Genomic DNA, 27745 nt, shown 5'->3' with positions numbered 1-27745 from the left:
AGCGCATACCTCTCTCTCTTATTACTAATACTACTGCCACTGCTTCAGAAACTTGGGTGACAACGAAAGCCGGCATGTAATAAATTTGTTTGTCTCCTCAGCAGCAGCAGCAGCAGACAACTCATTTCATCTTTCACTAACTTTCCCTTAAGCTTCTTTTCGGCGAATTTTTGTTTTGTTGTCCCTTTTGCCCAGATTTCCCGACTCACAGCTCAGGAAAAGTTCTGTTCGCTCCGACGACATGCCATGTTGGTGGTGGTTCTTTATTAACCTCGATTTTATCACAAATCAAACCCCCACCGTCCCACCCTCTTGCCACAGCGGACACACAGCGGAAAACGAATGTATTGCGCGATGTGTGGTGCCGATTTGCGGAAAATTAATTCCCTTGACTGCGCGTTGCTCCACAAACCCCTCCCCCGCCCCTACTAACGCCTTAACACCGTGCCACGTTTTCTTTCACATCCTGTACACATCCATCCAAGTGACCCTTGATTTCCCAAGAGAATGGCAAACAGGCGTGACAGGGAGTTTGGATGCGGGGCGCGTCGCTTGCTGCCATCGCAATTAGCAAGAATGTTAGTGGATATTAGCTACTAATGCCATGACACGGGAGACTATTTTTGGCGCATATTTTTCCCTTTTGGGGTTCTTTTTTCCTTTTTTTTATTAAAAACACTCACACTGCTCTGCTACTGCTCAGTGCTCAGTGTGGAAATGCTATCCTGTGAAGAAGGAAACAAGGGATTGCATGCTTTTCCAGGAAGCGAAAAGAGCATCACTTCTCTGTTTATGTTGTGCTGTTACCACAAAACAAAGAGAGAGAAAGAGCATCTAAGACGGGGCGAAAATGTAGTATTCTCTTCCTCCAAACTGAGGGGTGCGATTGGGTGCATTTGTAGGTTTGGTAGGTGTTTGATTTTGTGACAATAAAAACAACTCCAACTATGAATGCACGCACTCAAGATGTGCACCTTTAAGTGACTTCCTTATGAGTAGATGCAGTCATCGCTCTAATCCCCACTACGTAGGAGTGTTTTGTAAAGATCGATGTTGGTGTGACGAATACTGTATGACTCAGTGTTTGAAACGCATCGCCTAAAAACCATCAACCATCACTCTTTGCAGAGCCGGTGCGTAACTTTGATTTCTCTGCGAGTTTTGAAGAGCTGCGGGAGAGTACAAAATAGCTCTCGCAGCTTAGTTTGGGCATGTTCTCTCTCTCTCTCTCTTTCTCTCTCTCTCTCTCTCTCTCTCTTTCTCTCTCTCTCTCTCTTTCTCTCTCTCTCTCTTTCTCTCTCTCTTTCTCTCTCTCTCTCTCTCTCTTTCTCTCTCTCTCTCTCTCTCTCTCTTTCTCTCTCTCTTGCTCTCTTTCTCTCCATACCTTTCGCCCATACAAAAGAGATCAGCGAAAGACTTCGTGGAAACGCGAATTATCTCATCAGCCATCTAACGAGAGAGCGAAACAGCACTACCGCGATGTCGTGCAGGCGATGCCGTCATTCTATCTCGTGTGTTGGAGAGATGTTGAAATTAAAGTCATACAGTGGTGGACGTTAATGTATGTGCTGCCTTATTTACTGATTATTAAGACCTTTTTTGAAGAGGTTCCTCAAGTTTTGAACAGTCGATGCTCGTGAAAACGTGCGAATAATTTAAGGCTTTGGTTCTACGTCAATTATTTCCTCAGTCATTTATGTAGCCCACCCGACCAGTCCCTCCCCAATCTGGTCGCTCAAACTCAAACCTGTTCAATGCACTGACCCAACTTTCAAGCACTGTACTTCCCGCCAACGGTACTATGGTAACATCACGTCACCTAGGGCTGGAAGGCTATGGGAGAGGGGTTGGTCGTTCATAATAACACCACGGCTCGAAAACACGTGAAAGGGGTGGAAGGGAAAGGGCTAACACAAAAGCCGAAGCTGGCAGAGCGTCCATTATGCTCGGCCGAGGGGCCACCACGGGGCCCTGGCTCAAGCGAGCTTTGAGCGATGTAGATTTTTTTTCTGCCAGCAGCTGGCATACGTCGCTCTCCGTCGGAACGAAGCGGATCTTGGAGCGCAGCAGTGCAGCAGTCGCGCTTACCCCGTGTGTGTGTGCGCGCTTGTGGTTGACGCTATGTTTTGAAGGTTTTTTTTCGTTGTTGTGTTGCTTCGTTTTTCGTTTTGATTATATTTATTTACCTCTAACACTCCCAGTTCGGGCCCGCGTGTTTGCGTTCTCCGTTTCGGTATATTTCGATCGATTGTGTGATAAGCCATTCAACCAACCAGTTTCAGTGCTACAGTGTAATTGTGTGTATTTTGTTGATTTTGTTTTTAAATTCTCAACAAACCGATGCAAAGTTAACACAAAAGTGTACAAATGTGATAAACCTGTTCTGGAGTCCAATTGTTGCATTCTGGTGCAACGCGGTCCAACAACATAAGTGTCTTAGTGCGCTGCTTTACGTACTCCACCTCACGTTTAGCGTTACAGCCTTTAAGTTACTTTCGATTACAACAACAGCAAAAAGGCAAAGGTGAATTTCTGCTCCGGTTCGAGAGAAGAAACAAAAAACGATCACCACTCGGGAGTCGCTCGGGGTCATACACACAAGCGTCTCCGAAGGGAAAGCAGCCAACGGAATCGACAAAACGGCAAAAGGTGAGCATTAACTCAACCCAGCCCGAGTCCACACCGCCACGCAGATTGTGGCCCCAATTTCTCGTTGCCCCGGTTGTGTACTTTTCCCTTGCGCTTGCAATCAAACCGAATCCCACTGATTGAGCGTGGCGGCTCGCGCCCGCCCTGGTCTTCGCATGCGTCGTTTTCATTCGCTTGAGCCTCCTGCTGCTGCTGTTGCTGCTGCTGGCACTGTCAGCCCTCAGAATCAACATCGAAATCGAAACGAATCCAAGTAGCCGCAGAGGGGACCGCCACGGGTGGACGTTGAGACGGTGTGTAAGTTGCTAAGGGGAGAGCACATCATTACTCCCCTCCGTCGCCCTACACACGCAGTCTCGTCCAGCGGCTGCTGCTCTTCTGATTTGTTGTTGCGCGAGATGAGCCCGAACAATGACGTCGTCATTGTCATTGTCGAGGTATTGGAGCGAGCAGCAACGGCAGCATGGGGCAGACGCGCCACTCCGGCAAATTCAACCTCGATGGACGCAGTCACGCAGTAGTGGACGGACCACCCCTCCTTCTACTCCACACGGCGGACGCTCTCAGCATCAAGTGAACAAGTGTCATTTTTATTAACCTTTGCTGTGTGTGGAGGCTGACTCTCCACCAATGGTTCCCCACATTCCGCATCAGAATTACCAACGACGACCACGACGACGACGGATGGATGAATCAAATAATGCGCACCACGTTCTGCCAGCTCAAATCTCTCTCCTTTCCGGGCTGCAGCGTCGTGTTCGGTGACACGTTCTTCTGAACAGGAAAACACAACGCAGCATAACGTCTCTGGAAGCACACTTAACCACTGTCTGTCTGTGTTTGTGTGCTTGGTGTTAGATGTTAGAAGACGCGCACAAAACAAAAATTATTGCTTACATTGCAATTACGCGCGGGTTCATACATTCGTGGTGTGTAAAACAAGTTGTCCATACCGGTATACAACAACCTCACACACACACACGCACATTGCAGTGCACGATTCTTACGAAAGGCGAAACAATCTCTCAAGTTACCGGCCGTGCAATGGCGATCCAACCCAAACCAATCCTAATCTGTCGCCGTTAGCAATTTAGGCACAAGGCTGCAACATCACGCTCTCAGCTCAGCACCGGCTCGACAGCAGCACGAGTACGAGATGCAGCAGAGTAGGCGACGAACACGTTCGTGCCGGGGCGGTGGAGAATAAAACGTTCCAGAAGTCCGACCCAAACGACCAAGAAATCTGATGGCCTCGACCTGCCCACAAACCCTTCCCCCTCCTGCGTCTTCCCCCTGAACTTCCATCCATTCAACCCGGGCACCGTTTAGCCCCTAATGGAATTGGAATGTTTGATTGGAATGAATTGGAATAGCTCTCTCGTTCTCTCGCTCGCTCTCCTATCTACATTACCTAACCGAGAACCCACAGATGTGCCCCCAGCGCAACTGCTTCTTCTTATGTTCTGCCTCTCCTTCTTGGTGTGTACTACTTTTCCTTCAAGATCACCTTTCCCTTTAAGACGCTGGTCCGACTGGCTGGCTGACTGGCAACACTGTTGTTGTTTCAGCGCCAGCCGGGGGGCTTCCATTCGGAAGAAACGTTCTTGTCGTTCCGCGAGCTCACGGACTACCCTCGCCAACTACGATCTCGCGCCACTGTAGGACGACTCCGCTACCATACATTCTTCGTGGACAGAACCAATTAACAACACATACCAATGCACTGTTCTGTATGGGGCAGGTTTAAATCAACCCCCTTGATGGTCATGCACGCACGCCTTCGTGTCCCAGAACTGTGAACGCTCTGTGCATAGAAGCAACAGAGAAAATGAAGAGAAGCGTTACACGTGGCACACGTTAGAACCGACGCTCCGGCAGCTCTTCCCACAGCGGAAAGATGTTGATTGAATTTTAATTAGAAGTTTGCGACCCACGGGGGTTAACAATGAACGCCGCCGGAGACACAAATATTGAAATGCTCAGCAATTGTAACTTGCCCGTCTTGCCACATGTGCGCAGAAAAGTACACCGCCGTATCACATTCTCGGATTCTCTTTCCGTGACGATCTTCTGCGTTGGTTTCGTTTTTTTTTATTAGAACCGACGTATGCCATTCGAAACGGCTGCTGTTTACACAACTGGTCGCGTTCTGCCCCGAATAGTGTGCAACCGAAGCAACTGCGCCTACTATTTCGTAGCCTACTCTACACTTCTCCACGCGAGCAGATAAGATGGTGTGCTATTCGTTTTAAAAAAGCTAAAAATTCACGTACGTTTTTTTAGCAAACCGTTGCAGAACACTCTTTTGAAAGGAGTTGGTACCGAGGGCCGGGTCTCAGTAAATTGTCCCACATTTAATTTGTTTACTTTAATGCTATTACCCTCCAATCTGTCCCATCCGACCCTCGCTGCAGATACGATGGCATAACAACAGTTGTTTGTGTTTTAAATGATTGCAACAACATGAAATTGACGTTCTGTCGATTGTAGGCGACACAGACACAGGTCTGCTGCTGCTGATGTGGCTAGATAAATCTAAACTTTATCAACAACATAAAACGTGCGATGTGGTGGAGATGGTGATGGCTCAGCACGATCCTCTGGTCTGTGCACGATCCTCGATCTATGCGATAGACGCAACATCCCAGCAGCGACATGCCAGAGATTGAAGTGGAATGATTGTGAACGTGCCAATTATACACTGATAGGCCTGTATGGCACACACAAAGAATCGTAAATCAAGGACATTGCTTGAATAATAAACAACAGATGCTCTAGAGATATTAATCGTACTTTACAAATGCTTTTTGTAAAGTACGATTAATAGCTGCGTAGCTTTTTTAAAAAAGCTAAAAATTCACGTACGTTTTTTTAGCAAACCGTTGCAGAACACTCTTTTGAAAGGAGTTGGTACCGAGGGCCGGGTCTCAGTAAATTGTCCCACATTTAATTTGTTTACTTTAATGCTATTACCTTCCAATCTGTCCCATCCGACCCTCGCTGCAGATACGATGGTATAACAACAGTTGTTTGTGTTTCAAATGATTGCAACAACATGAAATTGACGTTCTGTCGATTGTAGGCGACACAGACACAGGTCTGCTGCTGCTGATGTGGCTAGATAAATCTAAACTTTATCAACAACATAAAACGTGCGATGTGGTGGAGATGGTGATGGCTCAGCACGATCCTCTGGTCTGTGCACGATCCTCGATCTATGCGATAGACGCAACATCCCAGCAGCGACATGCCAGAGATTGAAGTGGAATGATTGTGAACGTGCCAATTATACACTGATAGGCCTGTATGGCACACACAAAGAATCGTAAATCAAGGACATTGCTTGAATAATAAACAACAGATGCTCTAGAGATATTAATCGTACTTTACAAATGGTCTGGTGCACTACAAATGTATGGAATTTGCCACGTAGTCTATGCTGGATCTTTTCCAAACGTTTGATTTTAAGCTCTTAGCTGATCTCAAACTTCCTTATTATTGTAAGCATTTTTTGTATTTTAAAAACAAACAATCATTAGCACGAGTAGGTAAATAGTAAACACAATCCATAGTATCAACCAGTAATGCCTACTGCACTCCAGCTTCCAAAGGTTATCCCAAGGTTTGAGAAGGTTATCAACGTAATACCACGGCTGGCATTGGCGCTCCGTAATAATCGTTTCAGCAAAAATAGTTCCTAACGTCTTGGCTTTATGTTTCTTTCGTTTCAGTAACACTTGATGCACGTGTCCTCTTAGCAAGTACCAGGCTTCAGGGCGTACGATGAATTAATCTGGGAACTGGACGAGCCATACTGTTGCTGCATTAGATATTCCTAACCACACAGAAGCGTGAAATTATAAGACAAAGCCACCATGTTTAAGCTGCTCGGAGGGTTAAAGCAGTACTTCAAATGGCAGGACATCCAGACGGACAACATTGTGTTCCGGTTGCACAACACCTTCACCACCGCGCTGCTGCTCGCGTGCAGTCTGATCATTACCGCCACCCAGTATGTGGGCAATCCGATCAGCTGCATCGTTGGCGGCGTTCCGGCACACGTCGTGAACACGTTCTGCTGGATCTCTAGTACCTTCACCATGCCGGATGCGTTCCGTCGACAGGTAAACCGGGTGAACAGGGACAAAACATTCCTCTCGGAGAGATACTTAACACGCACTTCCCGCTTTATTTGTGATATATCATCTGCAGGTTGGACGCGAAGTAGCACATCCTGGCATATCGAACGACTTCGACGATGAAGATGCGAAGAAATATTACACCTACTACCAGTGGGTCTGCTTCGTGCTGTTCTTCCAGGCAAGTAGAAAGTTGGGAGTGCTATCAAAGAATTTGCCTCATTTACCTTCGAACCTCTTCCTTCTCCACAGGCGATCGCTTGCTACACTCCAAAGTTCATCTGGGACGCGGTGGAGGGCGGACTGATGCGAATGATCGTGATGGGGCTGAATCGGGGCGCGTGCAAGGAGCAGGAAAAGTGTGCCAAAAAGCAGATCCTCCTCGACTACCTGCTAACTCACCTGAAGCGCCACAAGATCTACGCCCTGCGCTACTGGATCTGCGAAGGGCTCTGCTTCGTCAACATTGTCGTGCAGCTGTGGCTGATGAATCGGTTCTTCAACGGTGAGTTCATCTCGTACGGCTGGGACGTGCTGAACTACTCGGACCAGCCCCAGGAGCAGCGGGCCGATCCGATGGTGTATGTCTTCCCGCGCGTCACCAAGTGTAACTTCTACAAGTATGGTGCGTCTGGATCGATTCAAAAGCACGACGCCATGTGCATACTGCCGCTGAACATCGTCAACGAGAAGACGTACATCTTCATCTGGTTTTGGTTCATCATTTTGGCCTGCTTTTTGGCCGGATTGATTGTGTACCGGTAAGCAAAACGTTCTCGCCACACACACACACACACACACACTCTGAATTGTTGCATTGTACAGCTAACGATTGTTCCTCGTGCTCTCTCTCTTTCTTTCTCACACACTCCAAACAGAGCTGTCATCATCTTTGTGCCTTCGGTGCGATCACAACTGCTGAACGCGCGTAACCGTATGGTGCCTCGGAACGTTGCGAAAACGATCTCCACCAGCCTGGATCTGGGCGATTGGTGGATCGTGTACATGCTAGCACGAAATCTGGACCCAATCATCTTCAAGGACGTAGCGACAGAGCTTGCGAAACGTATCGAGCTGAACGATGCGGACGAAAACGATCAGAACGAGAAGAAGCGTATGCACTAAATTGGAATTCAGAGAAAGAGCACCGCTCACGTACGCTAGCGACACTCGCACAGTCTATATAGTAGCAACACAAAAGAAAGCATTACGAACTATGCATACATGTAGAGCTGCAGCCGTTAGGTGCGATGCTATTGTGTACACACCCGTGAAATCTCTCTTTTAATCTCAAAACACCTTCATTCCACGACGTGTGAAGTAGGTTTCCTATACTCTGTGCCACAACAAGGATCGACATTCCACGTTTTACTTCCGTTTAGGGCAGAACAAGTTATTGTAACAATTATCGTGTGTTTTTTTTTAAATGGAATCGTTTCTATATTTATACTTCCGCGACCATAAACCGTAAGAATAAGAAACAACACTTCATCGCGCATCGCAACGCTTTTCAAGACGCTAGTAGCAAGTAGTAGTAGTAAGAGTAGAAACAGTGGTAGGTAGTAGTGGTCGAAGATAGAACACAGGGTAGCGCATCGCCGCGGAAGGCTCGGCCTCTACTCTACCCAACAACAAACGTGATTCCCCTAAGCCTTCATTCAAAAACCGTTGCGAAAAGTTTTAGATTTTATGTTTTAATGTAAAAGACAATCAATAAAATGCAAGCTATAAGCACAAACTCTCGAAACTCTGCTACCTGCCACTATCTGCCATCTCATCCCCACCAGACCAGATATCCTCGGTGTGTGGGTGTGATTGTTACTAATGCGAAAAGGGAGGGATTTATTAAGGATTTTATATTCGTGCGCTTTGCAGGTTAGAACAAGCATCCGACCGACTAGAAACAATAATAAATTCGCCTCCAAATGCGGCGCAAACAAATCTCCTGTCCAGTCATGATCGCATGTTAGTGTTGTAGCTTTACAAACGGGTTACAATCTCTCTAGTTAGTTAGTAGATAGTCCCTTCTTGTCCCTTAGCGAGATGGATCGTCGCACTGACTCGGATGCGCTCGTTAGTAGGTCCCGTAGTACGCACGCGTACGAGCGAGCGAATGAAGAGAAGTTGAGATGAAGCCAATTTGGGTTTGGATTTGTTAACAAACGTTCACTTTTCATCCTTGTGGAACGATACAAAAACCACATCGCCACCAACGCTGATGAGACATTGGCCCTGGAAGAGACAAAAAACGGGCGAGAGTATAGAGTCTCGGTTTGCTACACCTAACCAGCTAACGTCACTCAGTAAACAAGGTGACTAGGGGCAAGGGGGACTCCAACACGACCGGGGACAATAAATCGGGGTAAAACTGAAACTCGGAATCGCACACTCAAACGAAACACTAACGAAGGGTTTAAATCACATGCCCATGCTACACAACAACGCGCAATGTACTACACACAACAAACTGTAACCCCCCCACACACACACTCACCTGATTCTTGTGCACGTTGTCCAGAAGCGTTAGGTCGTTCAGATAGAACGCAATCATTGCATTGCCGCCGAGGGAGGTTACGTGCGCGCGCACTATGGACAGCACCTCCGAGATGAAGCTGTGCACGAACCCGCAGATTCCACCGCTCTCCCGGATCGAGGTACATTCGCGTATGAAGAAAAAGTTCAAATTCCCGAGATACTTTTCTATCTTGCCACCGGGAATGTAGCTGAGTGTTGTAATGTCGACACCGTACCCGTCCTTCAATGGTATCTGTGGGTGGGCAACATTACTGTTTAGTGTTTGATCGGCTCAACTTCAAAACCACGCCGCCGCCGCCGCCGCCCCAAATACGCACCATTTTCCCTGACCGGTTGATCTTGCTGTGATACGACGAAGCAGCGGTCATCGCTTTTGTGCCCCGAGATTTGAAACTTTTTACAATCGATGGTACCGGCGTTGATGCTGGTGCCACCGGTGGCCCGGACGTATCCATCGAGTCTTCATCCAACGAGAACATCATTTCATCGTCTGGGAATGGAAGGGGGAGAAGATGTTAGAGAAGATGATCGATCGATTTCCCACCCACCTTCCCATTACTCACCGTTGCTGCTTCTTGCCACCGAGCTGGAGTGTACCGAGGGCGAAGGACCCGGTGTGTGATGGTTCTGTGTGCTGCACTTTCGCTTCAACCGGGTGGTACCGTCCCCGAGCGCTAGCGTCATGCCCGAAACGACGATCTGAATTTCGTCCGTTTCGGGGAAATCCAGCTTGTAGCGAAGATCACACAACACGCAGGGCCGCATCGAGCGCAGCTTGTAGTAGATAAGCTTCAGCAATCCTTGGAAGCGCTTGTTGAGATTTCTGGTCGTGTGTTGGAGCGTGTAGGGCAGCTTCGCTCGCCACACCTGCGTAAACATCTGAAACTGCTTCACGTTATCAAGTACATCCGTCGAAATGCCCGGCATTGTTTGTAAGTTCGCTACATAAAACCCACTACCAGAGAGAGAGAGAGAGAAAAGAACAAAACAAACCACTTGTAAGTTTCGCTTCTGATAAGATGATAAACAACATTGTCAGCGCTCAGACTCACTCGGGTGCAATTTCCGGTTCCTTTTCGAACGTCAGCAAATCCAAATCGATTATATCGTCCAGCTCGAGCACGCAGGCCGACTTCTGCATGCACACCAAATCCAGCTCCTTGCCATCCCGCTCCTCCCGTGAACTGGCCACCCCGGTCGCTCCTGCCGGCGCCTGTTCCGTGTCGGAATCGTAAACGCACTGCAGCTGGTAGGCCTGAATGTTTTGCTCCACAATGTTTTGGACCATCTTTTGCAGCTCTTGAATCTTGCGCTCGTCCGGAAACGAGCTGCTATCAACGATCTGCGGCAGCAATGGTTTCGGTAGCGCGGTCAGATAAACCGCCGTGCCGGTCGCAATCAGCGCGATCGTTTTCTCCCCAATCGTTATGTTCGAGCGCAGCCCGAAGATGGCATTCATGCCCTTGATTTTGAGCTTGTTCACCAGCAGCTTGTGCAGTTCGTACTCGAGAAACGGTAGCGCGTCCGAGATTTCCTTTCCGTTCGCTTCACCCTTCAGGTCGCGCTTCTGCCGACACGTGTGGGCCTGTATGAGACTGCCCCGACCGGACACGGGCACACCGTCGGGGATTTCGATCGTTGTAATAAGCACATCCGGCACGATACCATTTCTGAAAAGTAGGGAAATTTTAACTAACATTCAAACGTTCGGGACCATTGAGTTATTTGAATATTCTACTCACTTGCACATGAAACATTTCACTGCATTGATGCGAAAGTTAACCGACCCGAGCGAGTACGGCACATGGCACATCGTGCATTTGCTGTTCCCCGATCCGCTTGGTCCATCGTAAGTACCTTCGCCCTCTATCGTGTTGGGCGTTTGCTCGCGCGATCCACTACACTCGCGATCAAAGTCCTGCCGATCGAGGGAAGATGTCATGTGCTCCTTGGCCTGTGAACTGTCGGCCCCACCGTCCGCGGATGCATTCAACGACGCATCGGCCATCCACATATCGCTACCAAACTGTAAGTTTATGACTGCCGCCGTACCAGTGGCCGAAAGTACACAAATATCATCACTAAAGGGGAGACGGGAGAAAATGATGTAAAAACCGGATCGTATGTAGCGCATGCGAGGAGGAAATTACATACTCAATTGTTGTTTGCTCTACGTAACCGAGAATAACGTTACATCCTAGCGAGCGTGCATGCGACCGAACCTCCGTCCGTATCTCATTCCACCAACTGTCACGGGTTTCGGGCTCGTTAGGGTTCGGTACACGCTCCAACAGCTTCACAGAGCGTGCGGTCACTGTGGCGCCTGGCAAAATTGCAAATCAAAATTTAGTTTACCCTCTCCCGTAAGCTGCCATAAGCCAATTCCTATACCTATGTATCGTATGATTCCGGGCGGATACTTGGTCATGGTGAAGAAAGGATACTCTAACATTTCCAACATGTCATAGTTCATTATCATGATCGATTTTGCATTGCCATTGTTTGCTCCGTAATTGCGCACGATGCCTATGCTCTTATCGAGCGGACATGAGCTTCCTGCGAAAGATAAAAGGGATCTTGTTACACTCCAACACACTTTCCCCCGCATACCCGTGAATGCTTACCCTTCGGTGTGATACTTAGATCCGAATCGGACGACCGTCTACAAATTGGCACGCAGACGGTATCCTTCGTTAACAGTGAATTTACAATCGGTGTACCCAATTTCGTTGGACTGTTGCCTGTGGCATGATTGTTGCTCTCTCCGCCAATCGCCAGCGCTCTCCTGGGAGGGTCACCAAAGTCTGAACTTCCGGACAGTTTATGCCTTAAAAGGTAATTCGCAAAAGACGATTAATGAAGGCGTTAAAGCTTAAAAAAACGGGCTTTAACAGCACTCACTCCTCCACCAGGATCTCTTCTCCAATGTGCTGTGAAAATGATTCGTTGATCTTCGTTAAGGAAACGGCCGTACCGATGCCACGCGCTACCACTCCCACGTCGCCCTCCAAATCGTAGCACTGCATGTAGCCTATCACCGCATTGGCGCCCATCTCGATTGCTTTGATGCCAATCTTGCGTTGCACCTGAGAGACACACAGCGAACGTCATCGCACTTCATACGGGTTTCGATACGTGCAACCGCACCAACAGTAGCTTACCTGTGCCGATAGCTTCATAAACGCCAGTTGCCGCGCTTCGTTCGATGCACGTGGTGTGCGAATTTTATCGATCCACTGATACTCGGGATCATCATTTACGACCAGTTCCTCTACGAAACCGTGATACATTGCAATACTATAACCGTAAGGTATGTTGGAAGCTGGAATAAAAACACGTTTCAATCGTAAGTTCATTTGCACAGTTCATTAACAGCATACTGGGCGGCATGTTGGCATACTTACAATGGAAGAACAACACTCCGCAAGAGCTTTGGCGAAACTTGTTAAAGTCTGTGAACAGATCTACCTTTACAATAACGTTGATTTCTCCACGCACGCCGTGAATTGTGTCGTACACCGGTAGCCAACCGGACATAATTGATCCCTTCCCTGTCCTTGATTTGGTCGTGGAGCTGTGCCGGGAAAAGGGAGAAGCAATTTGTACCTCATTGAGACAAGTTGTGATGCATTGAATGTGTGTTGCGAGTGATGCTTACTGGAGTAAAGGGCTAAGATTTATGTACACTTTGCCAATCGCATCGTTTGCCGTGTAGGTATCGTAATCCATCAGCCGGATCTGCAGTGGTTCGTCCTGCAGCTCCGCATCTTCCACCTTTCACATCGTCACAGCCGTCATTCGTAGATGCCAATAGAAAGAAGCAAAAACAGCAAAACATCCTTTCAATCGCAATTACTCAATCAATCAATCAGGGCCGCAGCTATCGATTCGCTCACCTCAAACGTGTACCATTCCGAGTTCCAGTGAGGATTCAACGTTTTCCTACAAACATCCGTTTTGTACGTCACGTTGCCGAGCTTGATCTCCACGAACGCGTCGGTGGTATCGCTGCTGCGGTCCATTACGGGCAGATTTCTGCCCGCAAGCACCTTCACCTTCACCTTTCCGGGCATTTCTACACGCGGCGCTTTACAAATTAAACTGTACCTACTACTAACTACATTTGTGCAATGTATGTAAAGTTGGCCGATGTGATTTACTCTATTTGTGTGTTTCTTTTTTTTTGTAGTTGCGTTGTTGACGTTTGTCCTGTGTTGTTCTTTTTTTTCTTGTGCGAACTGTCAAATGGAAAACAGAGTCGACATAGATAGGTTGTCGATTTGAATTGCCCGTTCGGTCGACAAAGACGGAAGAAGGATTTGAAATGTCTACACCACGTGGATGAACTGTTAACGGAAAGTCTCTGCCACGTGATTCAAACGATGGTTTTATCCATCGTTTCGATTGTAAATATGAGACGATTATATAAAAGGGTTCAAACCTCACAAAAAGTCCATAACTTTGGAATGCATTTCCAGATATTGCATACTATGGCGGACATCAAACCCAACCGAATAGATGAGTCATACGCAACTGAATAGATTAACTAAATAGTAATTAAAAAAGTATTTTATTACATACATTTTCCAGATATTTCTGTAGTCTAAGCGCAAACTGATTCACGATTTCATGACGTTCGTTTCCCCTCCAAACCCTAATATATACCCAGATTTCTGTATACGACCTAGAGACAGTACGAAGAACCAAGAGTGATTTCAAGACGAAGAAGAAGATGAAGCAGAAAAAAACACCGCATTTTACATTGTTTCATAAAATATTTCAAATTTATTTGCCGTTCATGGTACAACGATACAATAAGTACGCTTTTGCGCTTGTAAGTGACTGTATGTGTGTAAAGGATTCTATGCGACTAGCTTGCTTTAAACCCTGATCTGCTGTTGCGACTAGCTGCCCCAGTACACCGCCACATATACACGCATCGGACACTGCTTGATAGATGTGTTTAATACTGCTCTTATATTACATGATGACCGCACCACTGTCTGGGAAATGGAGAGTTCAGTTCGAAGTGTTGTGCAAAACGACGAATACCGAAACCGTAAAACATAAACATCCTCTTCATTGCCATTGCATGCTTATAAGATTTCCATGAATTCTCAATAGTCTTATTCAAAGTGTGTATCTGTGTGTGTGTTTTTTTGTTTAGTGATCATACAATTCACACATGATCGCTTGCGTATGTTGCGTGTGCCATAGTCCAAAGATAGGAGACGTTAAATTCGAAGCCCCCAGAGGGCGGGGAGGGAGGTCAAAGGACACACCGCGCCTCACCGGCTCACGAGTTTAGCGCCTTCTGCCGAACCTCAGGAACACGTGATCCACATCCGTCCGCTTGCCCGTCTGTCCCGGTACCAGCATGTCGTCATCTAGGTAAAGAAAAGCTAAAATTTATACCGATTATTACATTTTCTCCCCTTCGAGGGGTGCTCGGGGTGCAGGTGAAACAGTGTGTGTCTGTGTGTGTGCGGGGTGTTTGGTCCATTGATCTACCATTACCAGCTGCCTCCTTTCGTATGTACGCGTTCAGTGCTTCGGCGAATTGGTTCGAGTTTTCCAGCGCCGCGCACACCTTCCGGAACTTGGGCGGAAGCTCGTCGATCAGTCTGTTCTCGCAGAGCGGTGGCATGGCGGAGCCGGCCACCAGGCTGCACACTATCACCAGCAACAGCACCACACACGTGACGGCTTTCAGTGAAGCGATCTGTTGGCTGGAAGTGTACGTACAGAGGATTAAACGACTGTTCATGTCCAACAAATGCACACCACAGATGGTGCTTTTTTGGGGGGCAATCGAGAACATCGAGCAGTGACAGAGCAAATCAATTAGGTAGTGCATCCGCTTCGTCAACTGATAACAGCACTATTTGCGTAGCAGTACATCAAAAAGCCGTTAGCTCGCTATTGACAAATCCACTCTCCATCCACTTCCATATACCCAGATACATTACCTAGCCATGTTTAAAGTTCACAAAACTAGATCTGCACACAAAAACACTGCACACTAAGAACGTTCTGACCGACCAGCTTGCAAAAGGATCACACTGGAATTCGACACTACAGCAAAGATCCACTACAGCAAGAGCACCCAAGACAAGAGAGCCTGTGATCCTGCGTTGCGTGGTGTGTATGTTGTGTGTATGTGGTGGCAACCAAACGGTGAACAACAAACTCTCCCGACACTGGACCATGGGTCAGGATTTTATATCAATCCCAAAAACCCGCCACACGTCGGTCCATTTCGGTACTGCGACGGCGCACTGGAACCAGCAGTGTACACGACCCGTTGCCTTCGTCATCACCAGTTGACTCCATCTGTTCGCTGTTTGTCTTTTGTCGTGTACGCCCGTACGTGTCGGCATGATACTCCCCAAGGGTGGATGGAGGCTGCCTCACCGCCTACTTTATCCACGCCGGCACACTGCATGGCATGGGAAACGGGTTGGATGGCAGGATAACGAGTAATGAAAAAATGTCAAATAGCTCCTGACAACCGGGCGACTTGGATCGTTGGACCCCCCCCCCCCCCCCCCCCTCCTCTGCATGGTTGATTTCATTTTGAAGTGGAATGCGTTGGAACGGTTTGTGCGAGTGAATTGTGATTAATTTTTCATCAAATTCATCAAATCTTGGATGATTTGCTCTGGTGAGGCACGTGCAATTTCGCTCTTCCCGCTTCTTGCTTCACATGATTGTATGACATTTTCAAGGGTTTTGCAACAAATTAAATTTTGTGAGCCAGTGAGTGTGAGACACACCACCCCCACCCGGAACACGCTGTCCCCTGCGCCGAACAGCTGCGCGTACCCGTGTACGGCCGATGTGTATGTTTACCTTTAAAATCGAGCCGCACCGCGATCAAGCACCAATTAATACAGAGTTCATTGTATTGGCCGTTGGGGGAATTTGAGTTAGAACCTTTCTTTTTTCGGCATCGCCCCCCGAAAAAAAGGTTCAATGGATTCGCATTCGACCTAAACCCGCGCACCCCATCAGCAGTCACGTGGTGCGCGGATTACACACGTTCTATCACAACCCATCATCATCCATCGCCTGCCAGCCAGCCAGCGCACCCGTTTTCAATTCCGGGGACACGACAAAGCGAAACACATTTAAATGCATTACATTTACCTCACACTGTACACTTCCACCACCAACAACAACGACGAGGACGATCGACAACTTTTACCAGTACTCGATCAAAGACCGAAAAGTCCGAACCCAATACGGGAAACGGTAACGGAAATGGGCAAGGGGACACACAACACACAAGTTTCTTTCGCTTCGCTCGCCCTGACCGGTGGTTTCCTTTCCTGTACCGCTCAATCGCTGACCTTTCGCCGGACCTTCGCGATCGTCAGTTCAATTGCATGCAGAGTTGGGAGCTGTTTAGTGCTGGTGCTTGGTTTAAACACCATTGACACCGGTGTGCGGTGGTGTGATGGGGGTGATAAAATGAGGGAAAACGGTTGGCAAAAGGTTAGAGTATACATTAGCACCGATCGCCTGTACCCCGATCGCCCCCCGATCGTGCCTCTAGAACGGCTTGGATCCATCCACAAGGGTTGGGTTCGCTAGTGACTATTGGCAGTGGGCATACCGTGCCCGGACGACCAACCTGCTGGAGAGGCCTGTCTGTCCGTCTGTCTGTCTGTCTGTCAGTCCGCGTTGCCACTCCGTGCGAATCGACCGATCGGTCCTTACATCAGTACGCCGTGTGCCGTCGATCAAGCTGAACTGTTGCGCTTGCAAGGATCCCGAAGTTCCAGGAAGTGTGTGTGTGACGTGTGTGACTTGCGTGTGTGATTTTTTAAAGGGTACAATCGAGCAGGAAGTGTGCAAACCTCAGTGAGTTAAGCATCTCTGGACATTTGGATCCTTTGGAAGTGGTTGGTGGATAGTAGTAGTAGTAGTAGTAGCGATGGATCAACCCGTCTCGTCGAATAGTGGTAGTGGTAGTGGAAGTGTCCCGCAAGTGCCCATATGCTCCGCCAGCCAGTCGGAGATGCTGAGCCCACTGTATATGGAGGCGTACTGCCAGTCGCTCGAGCAGCCGGAATCGTTCTGGGGCGATCTGGCGGAACAGCTCATCGATTGGGATCAACCGTGGGAGAAAGTGCTGGACAATAGCAACAGCCCATTCACGAAGTGGTAAATATGAGAAGTACACTAAGTAGTGGTGGTGGAAGTGAGCTTCAATGAGCTGTATTGTGAGGTCATATAGGACTTTTTGGGATGGAATATGGGGAATCTTCCATCCAGATTTGGAGTACTACACAGTGACTACTAGCGAATACTCTCAATCTCTTATTAAAATTCAATCTCTATGAGACTTTGCCAACCTTTTCTGGTATAATCAGCTGGCATTTAGCTTTCAGGCTGTTAAGCAGCGCTGACGTCCTCCTAATGCAGCTCTTTGCCGCGACATGATTCAGTGTGAGCTGAAGATTCATCTCAACATTACTCTCACGAATTCTGACCTCACAGTACTCATCGTGAGCTCAATCAAAAGACATGCTTATTGCGTACACTTTCCGTTACCAGTTTAAAGAAAAACCCTAAAGCCCAATTCAGGCACACCAGCTTCACCATTGTTGACCTACACGTTGTCTCGTTATGCACACGTTTAATGTATATTTAATAGAAATCATAAATCATACCGCATTAGTCGCATGACGCCAAACCCCCCGAACGCCGTAGCAAGTCGCTAGTCCGTTGGGAAGCATCGATAATAAACTTTTTCCGCAAGACGCAATCAATATCCATCATCAGCATTCAGCGTCTCCGGGAACACACACACATGGCCACACACATGGCCACCCACTCGCAATGCGGTTTTTTGCATATGTGCTGGGGGAGGAAGCATGTTTTTTTTTCGGTTCACTTTGCTTGTTTGTGTACGCACATTATCTCTATGTAACAAAATGAACCAATGGGGCGGGGTGGGTGATGGATGGGGCTGGGGGGTTTATCACTCTATATGAAAATGAGGACAATGGTCGACCAGTTCCGAGCAGTTCCGATGGAGGTAGGAACAAAGGATTACAAGTAGAACAAGGAGCAGCAGCAGCGCATCAGCATCAGCATCAGCAGCAGCATATTTATGTTTCGTCTTAGCGTCTTGTGTAAAGCTCCATCATCGGTCAAGGGGATGCGCAATTAGGAGCGCCTTAGCAATAAAGACAAAAAAACGCCTGCTTAGACTGCCCCGTGTCGCTGATGTGCGCTTCCTTTTGCGTATGCTCTTCCTCTTTTAAGGTACGTTGGAGGAAAGCTCAACGCTTGCTACAACGCAATCGACCGCCATGTGCTCGCCGACAAGGGCAGCAAGGTGGCGCTCATTCATGACAGTCCCACCACCAACACGGTGCGCCATGTGACGTACAACGAGCTGTATGATAAGGTAAGGGGTATAACGGAAGCAGACAGCTTTCAACTCATTTCCTTACTTACTGGTTTATTCTACCCACACACACGAGTTACATACATATTTACATTTCGGGGATTTCTTCTTTTTTTTTGAAAAGGTGTCCCGATTAGCGGGAGGATTGCGGCGGCTGGGCGTCCAGAAGGGAGACCGGGTCGTCATCTATATGCCACTGATACCGGAAGCCATCATCGCGATGCTGGCCACCGCACGGCTCGGTGCCGTTCATTCCGTCGTTTTTGGAGGTCAGTTAAAATCGAATGCGCAGTCCCAACATATCCTTTTCACGCCTTTATCACTGCAGGATTTGCGGCGAGCGAGCTGTGCACGCGAATAGAGCATGCCGAGCCGAAGGTGATCATTGCCGCGAACTGTGGCGTCGAGCCGCACAAGATCATCTACTACCTGGACATCCTGCACGAGGCGGTCGCAATGTCGCGCTGGAAGCCGGCTAAGAACATCATCTACCGGCGGGCGAACATCCTGATGTCGGATCTGGACGAGACGTGGGACATTGCCTGGGAGAATGCGCTCGACACTGTGCCGGTCGACTGTGTGCCGGTCGAGGCGAACGATCCACTCTACATTCTCTACACTTCCGGGACGACAGGTATGGGGTATGGTGGAGTGGGGGGGTCCTTGTCGAATGTTGAATCTATTTTTCCCGCTTTCCCGCCCGCTCATCGCATCGCAGACAAACCGAAGGGCATACAGCGACCGATCGGTGGCCATCTGGTCACGCTGATGTACACGATGAACACGATCTACGGCCTCCAGCAGGACGATGTGTGGTGGAACGCGTCCGACCTGGGCTGGGTCGTGGGCCACTCGTACATCTGCTACGGGCCGCTGCTGTACGGTGCGACCAGCGTCATGTACGAGGGCAAACCGGACCGAACGCCCGATCCGGGCCAGTACTTTCGCATCATCGATCAGCACAAGGTGTCGGCCGTGTTTTCCGTACCGACCGCTTTTCGCGTCATCCGGCGCGTCGATCCGGACGTCACGTATGGCCGGAAGTACAGCTTGAAGTCGCTGCGCGCCATCTTCATCGCCGGGGAGCACTGTGATCTGGAAACGATGGTAAGTGTTGTATGAGCTATGCGGTTATTCATTGCAATTGCTGGTTGATTTTGTTCCCCTTGAGCCATATTCTACATTCTACAATCGAATTCATCGTTCGCGGAAGTCGACACAATTACTGCAACCTTTGTTTAGATTTCTACGTGTGTAGCTGTTGCATCCCACACCGCATTCGCGCACACTCGCACACGTGTCGCCCTCCAACTGCCGCGCGGTTTGCGCACCGCGCATTGCGCGTGTATGCGTATTTACGGGCGTTATTTTTAGCGCGCGACACCGAAACTAGCCCCATAGCCCCGAGCTTACCCAGCAGCTTACACCCCTCTCAACCCCCTGAATGAGCTGAATAAGCTACGCCTACGTATTTTAAACGGAAATAGAGCATTAAGTGTGGGTTAGGCAGTTGAGCAGCAACAATAACAAGGAAAAAAAGGGCAAAATTCTACTGGATCCGTCGATCGATCGATCGTTGGTTACAACTACCCCGCGGTAGGCCAAAGCTCACCCCCAAAAAAGCCCATTCACACACACACGCACACTCACACAGCACCAAAGTATTGTAGGTATTAGCGACTTTATTATCACAAGCAATTGTTTATTAGTTTATTAGTTACGTTAACAAAACGGGGTTTATAAATTGAGATCTAAAGAAAAATATTATGCTTACTTTCCTGCCTTTCTCTCTCTCTCTCTCTCTCTCTCTCTCTCTCTCTCTCTCTCTCTGCGTGATGAGCATTTGCATTATTTTTAGTGGGGGGGTAAATTGGTATAAGCGCTTGGTCTGTGAGACATCCACACACACACACACACATACCCTAACTAACTAAAAGCTGTGGCCTGCCGATGTATACAGTTCGGACAGATCCCTGCTGTTGCTGCTAGGAGCCGGTTGTCCCCCCTTTTTTGCCTTATAATTCCTTCTTACAAGCTAGTGTTAGGCTTATAGCAAAGTTTAGATACATTAGATGTAACCACCAAGAGCAGCCAAAGCCAAGACAAACCTTCGCTTCCTTCCACGTCCACGTCCGTTCGTCCGTGTTCTGCTCTCTCTCTCTCTTTCTCTCTCTCCTTCTAAGCGTGTATATCCCTTCGTTCCAGAAATGGATGCGCAAAACGTTCAAGGTGCCCGTGCTGAACCAGTGGTGGCAAACGGAGACCGGTTCGGCCATCACGGCGACCTGCGTCGGCTTTGCGCAGAACCTGCAGACGCCCCCGTTCACGACGGGCCTGCCGTACTGCGGGTACGACATCTACGTGCTGGACAAGAACGGCCACGAAGCGAAACCGAACGAGCTGGGACGCATCGTGGTGAAGCTGCCGCTGCCACCGGGCAACATGGCCACGCTGTACCGCAGTGACGAGCTGTTCCGCAAAACGTACTTCCAACGGTTTCCGGTACGATCTCTCTTTCTCTCTCGCTCTCTTTCTCTCCCTCTCTTTCAGTGTTATAATCAGTCATTTTTTTGGGATTGCCGACGCTTTCAGGGCTACTACGACACGATGGACGCCGGGTACAAGGACGAGAATGGGTACATCTACGTGACGGCACGGGACGACGACGTGATCAATGTTGCTGGCCACCGTATCTCCACGTCGAGCCTGGAGGATGCGATCCTGCGGCATCCGGACGTGGCCGATGCGGCCGTGTTCGGTGTGCCCGAACCGACCAAGGGCCAGATACCGCTCTGCCTGTACGTGACCAAGGCGAACGTGTCCAAGCCGGCCGCCAAGATGTCGGTCGAGCTGATCAACATCATACGGGAGGTGATCGGACCGATCGCCGCCTTCAAACTAGCCGCCCAAGTACAAAGCTTACCACGCACCCGATCCGGTAAGAAAACGGGGAACCACCACCAGTTGCCAGTTCGGTTCGGTTGCTAACGTCCGCTCCTTTTTTCCTGCTCCTTCCACAAAAAAACAGGCAAAACGTTACGCAAAGCGATGGCTGACCTGGCGGCAAACAAGCACATCACCATACCGGCCACGGTCGAAGACGCGACGGTGTTTGTCGACATTAAGCGCGCGCTGCGCGAGCTCGGCTACGCGATGGCCGCGCCCGATCCGGAGCTGCGACAAACCGTAAGATGAAGGATGACGGCGCAATGATTTTTTGTTCGGTATTTCGGCGACGCCACCACCACCACCACCACCACCAGCCGCCTCTTTGCGTGCGTTGTTGCGCATTGCGCTTTCGCGACGTTTCGACGTTCTTCATGCGTCGCCGGCTGCTTTGATTTCTTGCGTAGTGTCTCTCTCTCTCTCTTGGCCCCTTTCGTTCGCATTTCGTAACTTCCGTAGTTGTTAACGTTATATTACTTGTGCTGCACACACACACACGCACATCCCCTTAATAAAAACTAGCAAACATGGTAAAAGGCTTAGGAAGAAAAACCCAACCTCTCCAACGGAAACAAACCGGCATCGTGTGTACAACGAGAGCGACACGGGCTCGAAAACCGAAAACTGAGTGGATTTTGCTTTCCTTTCCGTCGTTGTTTCGCTGCAGAGGGGAGGGGTTCGTACTTCTACTTCTCCTCTTCTTCAACCTTCGTGCGGGTCCTTTACCCGCGTCCTAGTTTGCGACGTCCACACGGTGGATGATTTAATACTGGCGCGGATCATCATCATCCGGCAACGCATCCCGGGACAGTGGGTGTTGTGTTTTCGTCGTGGTGGTGGTTTGTTTTAGTACTCCAGATGCTTTATTTCGAAATCGTGCCCGTTACAATCGTCGGAGAAGTAATCTAGAATGCTCGGATCCGGTAGAAAGCTGTACATCGGCTTGTCCTGCGCGCAGTCCAGCATCATCCGGTGGCAGTTGTTCGCGTTCAGCACACTGTCCGCCGCATCGTTCGTGAGCAGGCTTTCGAAATCCATCGCATTGTCCTGGAAGGAATCGATCGTGTCGCCGATCAGTGTGCTGTTGCTGCCGTCGCTGCCGGCGGCCGCCGACGGTGGTGTCAGCTGTTCCAAAAGACTTTGATGGTGTTGTTGATGATGATGATGATGAGGATGATGCTGTTGCTGCTGCTGATGCTGTTGTTGATGTTGGTGCTGCTGTTGCTGCTGGTGTAGATTTAGATGGTGTTTGTTGGCATGTTTCGACGAGAGTGACGTTCCCAGCCCTAGTCGGAAGCAGTTGCTGGGGCTGCTGCTGGTGCTGCTGCTACTGCTGCTCGCGCTAGTGCTTGCGACGGGTTGCGTGTCCTGCTGCACGCCAAACCCTAGCGACACGGTCTGGTTAGCGTCGTACCTGCTATTATTGTTCCTGTCACTATGATGTAGATGACTCGTGTGATGGTGCTGCTGCTGCTGCTGCTGCTGATTATTGTGTTGAAGATGATGGTGCTGCGGTTGCTGATGGTGCAAACTGCCAAACGGTAGCTGCTTGGTGCCGGTAACCGTTGCTATGTTCGCCTGCTGCTCATTCTGATCCATCAGATCCATATGCAACATTATGCGCAAGCTATTGCCGCTTACTAGATCGTTGTTGTTGAGGAAGCCGTGCGATGGAGCGTGCTCGTGCAACACGTGCTGCTGCTGTGACCCCGTGGGTTGGTTGGTCGCAAAGCTGTTGGTCGCCAGCAGCTTGCCATTCGGATCGCCGTCACCGTTACAGAACATCGCATCGATCGCATCGTGCATGGTTGCCGCCGCGGGTGGTGCATGAGCCGCCGTCCTGGTGGCGGCTGGGTCGGGATCGTGATTCGTTATCATCGGGAACGGCCCATCACTGTCGAGCGAGTGCATGTGAAAGTCGACCAGATCGATGTCCTCGAAATCGTTCAGCATGATCGTATCCTGCTGCATCGACCCATCGCCCGTGTCCCCGTTGACCGCCTCAAAGTTGACCGATTTCATGCTCAGCGACAAATCGTGCATGTCCCCGACGGCGGCTCGCACACCGCCTGCATTACCATTACCACCAGCAACACCAGCACCGACGACCGACGACATACCACCACCAGCGCCCCCGTTACGCAGCTCATCGGTCGGTTCCGTTTTCATCGTCAGCCCCGATATGGTCGGCTGCACCTGTCCGAGCACTTTGTCCAGCGTGGGACGGTGCGTTGGGCTGCGCTCGATTGGCGCCAGCGTGCTGGTCAGCTCGGGAGGCAACATTTCGTGCATATCGTGCCCGTAGTCCACCGTGGTCGAGTCGGCCGGTGTGAGCCCCTCCAGGAAGAAGCTGCCCTCCAGTGCCGCACCGACTGTGGTGTCCGGCACCGACACACGGTCCGGCGTTTGATTGGCGCTCACAGTACCACCGGCCGAGGCGTCACCGTCCGCGGTACAGGGTGCGTCGCACGAGTCGCCGCCGCCGCCGGTCGTGAGGGAGTAAGGCGATCCTACGAGCACCGTGGCAAGTTGTGGTTGATGTGCTGACGACGATGATGATGATGATGGTGGTGGTGGCGGAGGCGGTGGAATAGTGACCGCTGCATTGATCACCATCGGCTGGTCGGAAGCAGCGAACGGATTGTTGCACAGCGACCGGAACTGCTCGAGCTCTTCCTGGCTCTTCTTCAGCTGCAGCTGCAGCTCGGCAATGCGCTTCTGCTGCTCCGCCAGCAAACTGTCCTCTATCTCTGCCTCTGCCGTGCCACCGGCCGTAGCGCCTCCGACCGTGCTCGGCACGCCGCCGGCACACGGTTCGATCGACTTTATGTACGGTTTCAGCCGCTCGATCAGGTTCGACTTTGTGCCGGACACGGCCAAATTGTACTGCTTGCAGTACTTTTTCAGCTGTGACACTTTCAGCCTGTTCAGCGTATCCAGCGCAATGTCCATTGCAGCGAACGTTGTGGGCAGTGTTGTGCTGGTTCCCATGCCAACGCTGCTGCCGCTACCAGTACCACCTCCCCCGGTGGTGCTGTTCTTGCTTCGTCCAGGACCTGACCCCGATCCGGCGCCACCGCCGACCCCACTACTACTACCCCCCGGTCCGAGGGGAGAATCGATCGGTGTTTGATCGCTACCGGCCAGCTCCTCTGCATCTGTGTTGGTGGTGGTAGGCGCCTCCCTAGAGCTGGAGGGCGATGAAACACCGGCCGGCTTCTTGCACATCTCTTCAAGATACTCCAACAAGTACTGCTGCTGCATGATCAACTGATAGTTGTTATCGGAACCTCCGCCGCCGCTGCCACCACCACCGTGCCCGGCGGACGACGAGGAGGAGGAGGACGATCCTCTGTGCGCATTCGGCGGCCCCTTGTACTCGTGGAATTTGATCGGCTTCGCCTTGGTGATACTCTTCGTTTTGCTCTTCTTCTTCGCCAGCTTCTCTTTGCCGCCGTTGCTCCCAGCGATCCCGCTGCCATTGCTGCTACTGCTGCTGCTGATTAGTTTGAGGTCCGAGGGTATCGGTGTCATGGTAAGTGTCGGTCGAACTGTGGCTAGATCGCCGCTCAGATTGTTGTTGGCACTTGGCGTTGGCAGTATGGGTCGAAGCGTGCTGGTGGTGATGCTCGGGGTGTTGCTGCTGCTGGTGATGATGGTACTGCTGCTGCTGGGCGTAGCAGCAACACCACCACCACCACCACCCTGCTCCATGGGAATTTCCGCAATCGTCGCAATATTGCCACTGCTCGTTACCGCGGCGATGGTCGCAACGGCCGTCGTCGCCGCCATCACCGTCGGAGTTGCAATCGCGGCCAGCACCGTCCCATCGTTCACCACGATCGGGATGGTGGGCTTTAGGGTGAAAAATTCCGGCTGTGCGGTCAGCAACGTTTGAGGCTGGGACTGGAGGCTTGTGGCTGCTGTTGGTGTCGCCGCCGGGAAAGGCTGTAGCTGTATCTGGTGCTGCAGAATGGTGGTGGCCGGGACGCCCGGCTGGTTTACCACCGCCACGGTCACACTGTGCAGCGATTCACCCTCGGAGCTGAGCGAGTCCTCGCCCTCGCCCACCGTCGTCGGCGTCGCGACCGACGCGTTCGACTCGTCCAGCGTGGATGCATAGTCTACCAGCCCCTCCTTGACCATGCGCTCGATCGGTTCCTCCACGTGCAGGATGTTCTTGCCGATCAGATCGAGCGGACCGGGGCGGTGCGATATCTTCGAGTTGAGATGATCGACCAGGAGGGCTTTCTCCAGCATGCGCCGCTTTTCCGCCAGGCTCGGGTCCACATGGCTGTCGCACTGCTCGAGAATGTGCCGCTGTTCGAGCTCCAGCCGGTCGGGGCGCTTTTTTATCTTCGCCTTCAGCAGGTCGCCCGTTTTGGCCCGTTCCAGCTGCCGGCGCTGTTCATAGATTGCCGGAGACGTTTTCAGTGCTGCACGGGAAGGGGGAAAAAACGATCAAATCAAGTGTAAGATGCAGGTGGCCATTCGGAACCGAAGATTAGTGCTTTGCAAACTCACATGGCATTATTCCTTGCTGTACCAGCTGATCGTAGGGACGCCGCATCGACAGCTTCACTATGAGTGCTGTTTTGAGGGGAAAAAAGACACATAAATGTAATTAGAGATTAAATTAAAAAAAAAAAAACAAGACGACTCGCCGACTTCCGGACTTACATTGTTTGTTCTTGTCCATGGCGCTTTGCAGTGGACTACTATCGATGACTGCCTTCGGGGGGGAAACTCTCGAGTAGGATGTGCCTGGTTGTGCACCTTCGTCTAATACTACGGTATGTTGCTGTAACCGATTTGTCATGTTCGGGTCCATGTCCACCACGACCTCGTCTGCAAGCAAACATCAAAAAAGGGGACAAAAAGAAAACACAAAAACCGGCATGAACCACATGGCACTAACAGCAGCAGCAGCAGCAGCAGCAAGAGTTTGCAATTCCGCAAACGGCACACGCATCGCTCCACCGCAGACAGTAGAACGGCTTGCGTGATGGAGCCCACTTTTACGCATCAACCATCACCGGCTTGCGCGAAGAAGAGAGGAAGATGCATACCCATTTGGCTCGGTCTCGGTGCACTTATCACAGCTTCGGTATACTTCTGTCCATCTTCGTTAAAAATGCCATCTTTTCGTGCACCCTGGTATTCTATCAATATTTCGCACCACCAGCAAAAAACAAAAAAAAAACCAAAAATCGCTTCACGACCAGCTCTTTATCACGTTCAGTGTCTTAAGGCGAGCCACCACACGGCACACACCGCGCAGCCCGTCGCAGCCCGTCGCTCGCGTACAATCGCCGTGGATCGGGCAGCGCGCAGCAGACAGCGGAGGAGCATTAGTCATATGTTTTTTTATAAGCCATTTTCCCGTACGTTCCCGTGCTAGAGCGTGCGGACGATAGTTTCAACCGATGCTACCACGTCTAAATGCTTCACCCAGCACAGTTTAACACCAATTGCGTACGTTTTTGCTCACGAAACGGGTCACACAACGCGCTGCACCGTATTTACACCGTGTACGCATAATTTGCTATTAAGATTCTTTTTTTTATCCCTTCGTTCTTTCCCTCCCTTCTTCGTACCGCTGCAGCATCAGCAGCAGTAGTGGGAGCAGCACACACACTGGCAGCACAGATACACCATTGCCCGAGCCATCGCCCTTGGCGCTGGTGGCCCTGCCCGTGCTCGGTTCGCGCAAACCACACTTACCCGGCAGAAATAAACGTTCCTTGTCCATTTGGGCCACTTTTCGGGGTGAATTTTCTTAGCGGGGAGCAAATAAATTATATTTTAATAATACCGTAATTCAATGGATAACAAGTAAACACCAATTTTTTTCATATCTACTGCGGCTACATGCTCGGGTTGACAGATTGGCGTGCGAGAGCGATCGTGGGGGAAGGCGAAGTGTTTATATCATTTTTCGTACAGTTTTCGCCGCCGGTGCCATGTTCGTTCAATGAAAGATCAAATCTTTATCATTTTACTTGCAGCAGAACCTTGTTTTACCTTAATTTGTTCCATGCCGGCGACGGGAACG

General features: G+C 50.1%; 5 protein-coding genes across 9 annotated transcripts; 2 read left to right on the top strand and 3 right to left on the bottom strand.

Moving 5' to 3' along the window:
• The first annotated feature begins 1806 nt into the window (after positions 1–1806).
• On the top strand, positions 1807–8526 carry LOC1281698 (innexin inx1). The gene is made up of 5 exons (XM_321648.6): positions 1807–2649; positions 6381–6773; positions 6862–6969; positions 7041–7549; positions 7667–8526. The coding sequence occupies exons 2-5, from the start codon at positions 6525–6527 to the stop codon at positions 7911–7913; spliced, it is 1113 nt and encodes a 370-aa protein (XP_321648.3). The 5' UTR covers positions 1807–2649; positions 6381–6524; the 3' UTR covers positions 7914–8526.
• A 77-nt stretch (positions 8527–8603) lies between these two features.
• On the bottom strand, positions 8604–13553 carry LOC1281699 (C2 domain-containing protein 5). Its single transcript, XM_061647283.1, has 14 exons — positions 13220–13553; positions 12982–13097; positions 12728–12897; positions 12485–12645; positions 12225–12409; positions 11948–12150; positions 11715–11879; positions 11478–11646; positions 11066–11404; positions 10376–10993; positions 9887–10278; positions 9641–9813; positions 9283–9555; positions 8604–9020 (listed from the first exon to the last, which is right to left on the bottom strand). Exons 1-14 carry the CDS (start codon positions 13394–13396, stop codon positions 8955–8957), a joined length of 3207 nt encoding a protein of 1068 aa, XP_061503267.1. The 5' UTR covers positions 13397–13553; the 3' UTR covers positions 8604–8954.
• Positions 13554–14078: 525 nt separating this feature from the next.
• LOC1281700 (dromyosuppressin) lies at positions 14079–15512 on the bottom strand. Of its 4 annotated transcripts, none has more exons than XM_061647818.1 (3): positions 15293–15512; positions 14835–15052; positions 14079–14725 (listed from the first exon to the last, which is right to left on the bottom strand). In XM_061647818.1, exons 1-3 carry the CDS (start codon positions 15298–15300, stop codon positions 14628–14630), a joined length of 324 nt encoding a protein of 107 aa, XP_061503802.1. In that variant the 5' UTR covers positions 15301–15512; the 3' UTR covers positions 14079–14627. The 4 variants fall into 4 exon arrangements, with proteins under 4 accessions (XP_061503802.1, XP_061503804.1, XP_321650.4 ...); XM_061647820.1 differs by having other exon boundaries at positions 14079–14710; XM_321650.5 differs by having other exon boundaries at positions 14841–15052.
• A 1371-nt stretch (positions 15513–16883) lies between these two features.
• Positions 16884–22266, top strand: LOC1281701 (acyl-CoA synthetase short-chain family member 3, mitochondrial). The gene is made up of 8 exons (XM_321651.4): positions 16884–17492; positions 18600–18744; positions 18869–19013; positions 19073–19378; positions 19463–19851; positions 20950–21246; positions 21337–21682; positions 21773–22266. Exons 1-8 carry the CDS (start codon positions 17263–17265, stop codon positions 21937–21939), a joined length of 2025 nt encoding a protein of 674 aa, XP_321651.5. The 5' UTR covers positions 16884–17262; the 3' UTR covers positions 21940–22266.
• On the bottom strand, positions 20407–27569 carry LOC5667575 (homeotic protein female sterile). Of its 2 annotated transcripts, none has more exons than XM_061646916.1 (4): positions 27415–27569; positions 26371–26538; positions 26215–26280; positions 20407–26126 (listed from the first exon to the last, which is right to left on the bottom strand). In XM_061646916.1, the coding sequence occupies exons 1-4, from the start codon at positions 27440–27442 to the stop codon at positions 22537–22539; spliced, it is 3852 nt and encodes a 1283-aa protein (XP_061502900.1). In that variant the 5' UTR covers positions 27443–27569; the 3' UTR covers positions 20407–22536. The 2 variants fall into 2 exon arrangements, with proteins under 2 accessions (XP_061502900.1, XP_061502901.1); XM_061646917.1 differs by lacking the exon at positions 27415–27569 and adding an exon at positions 26760–27397.
• Between the last annotated feature and the right edge of the window lie 176 nt (positions 27570–27745).

This window comes from Anopheles gambiae, chromosome 2 (assembly GCF_943734735.2).
Source record: "Anopheles gambiae chromosome 2, idAnoGambNW_F1_1, whole genome shotgun sequence".
NCBI classification, from domain to species: Eukaryota; Metazoa; Arthropoda; class Insecta; order Diptera; family Culicidae; genus Anopheles; species Anopheles gambiae.
Note: the sequence above shows the minus strand (reverse complement) of the source record. Positions and strands in the feature narration are given on the sequence as shown.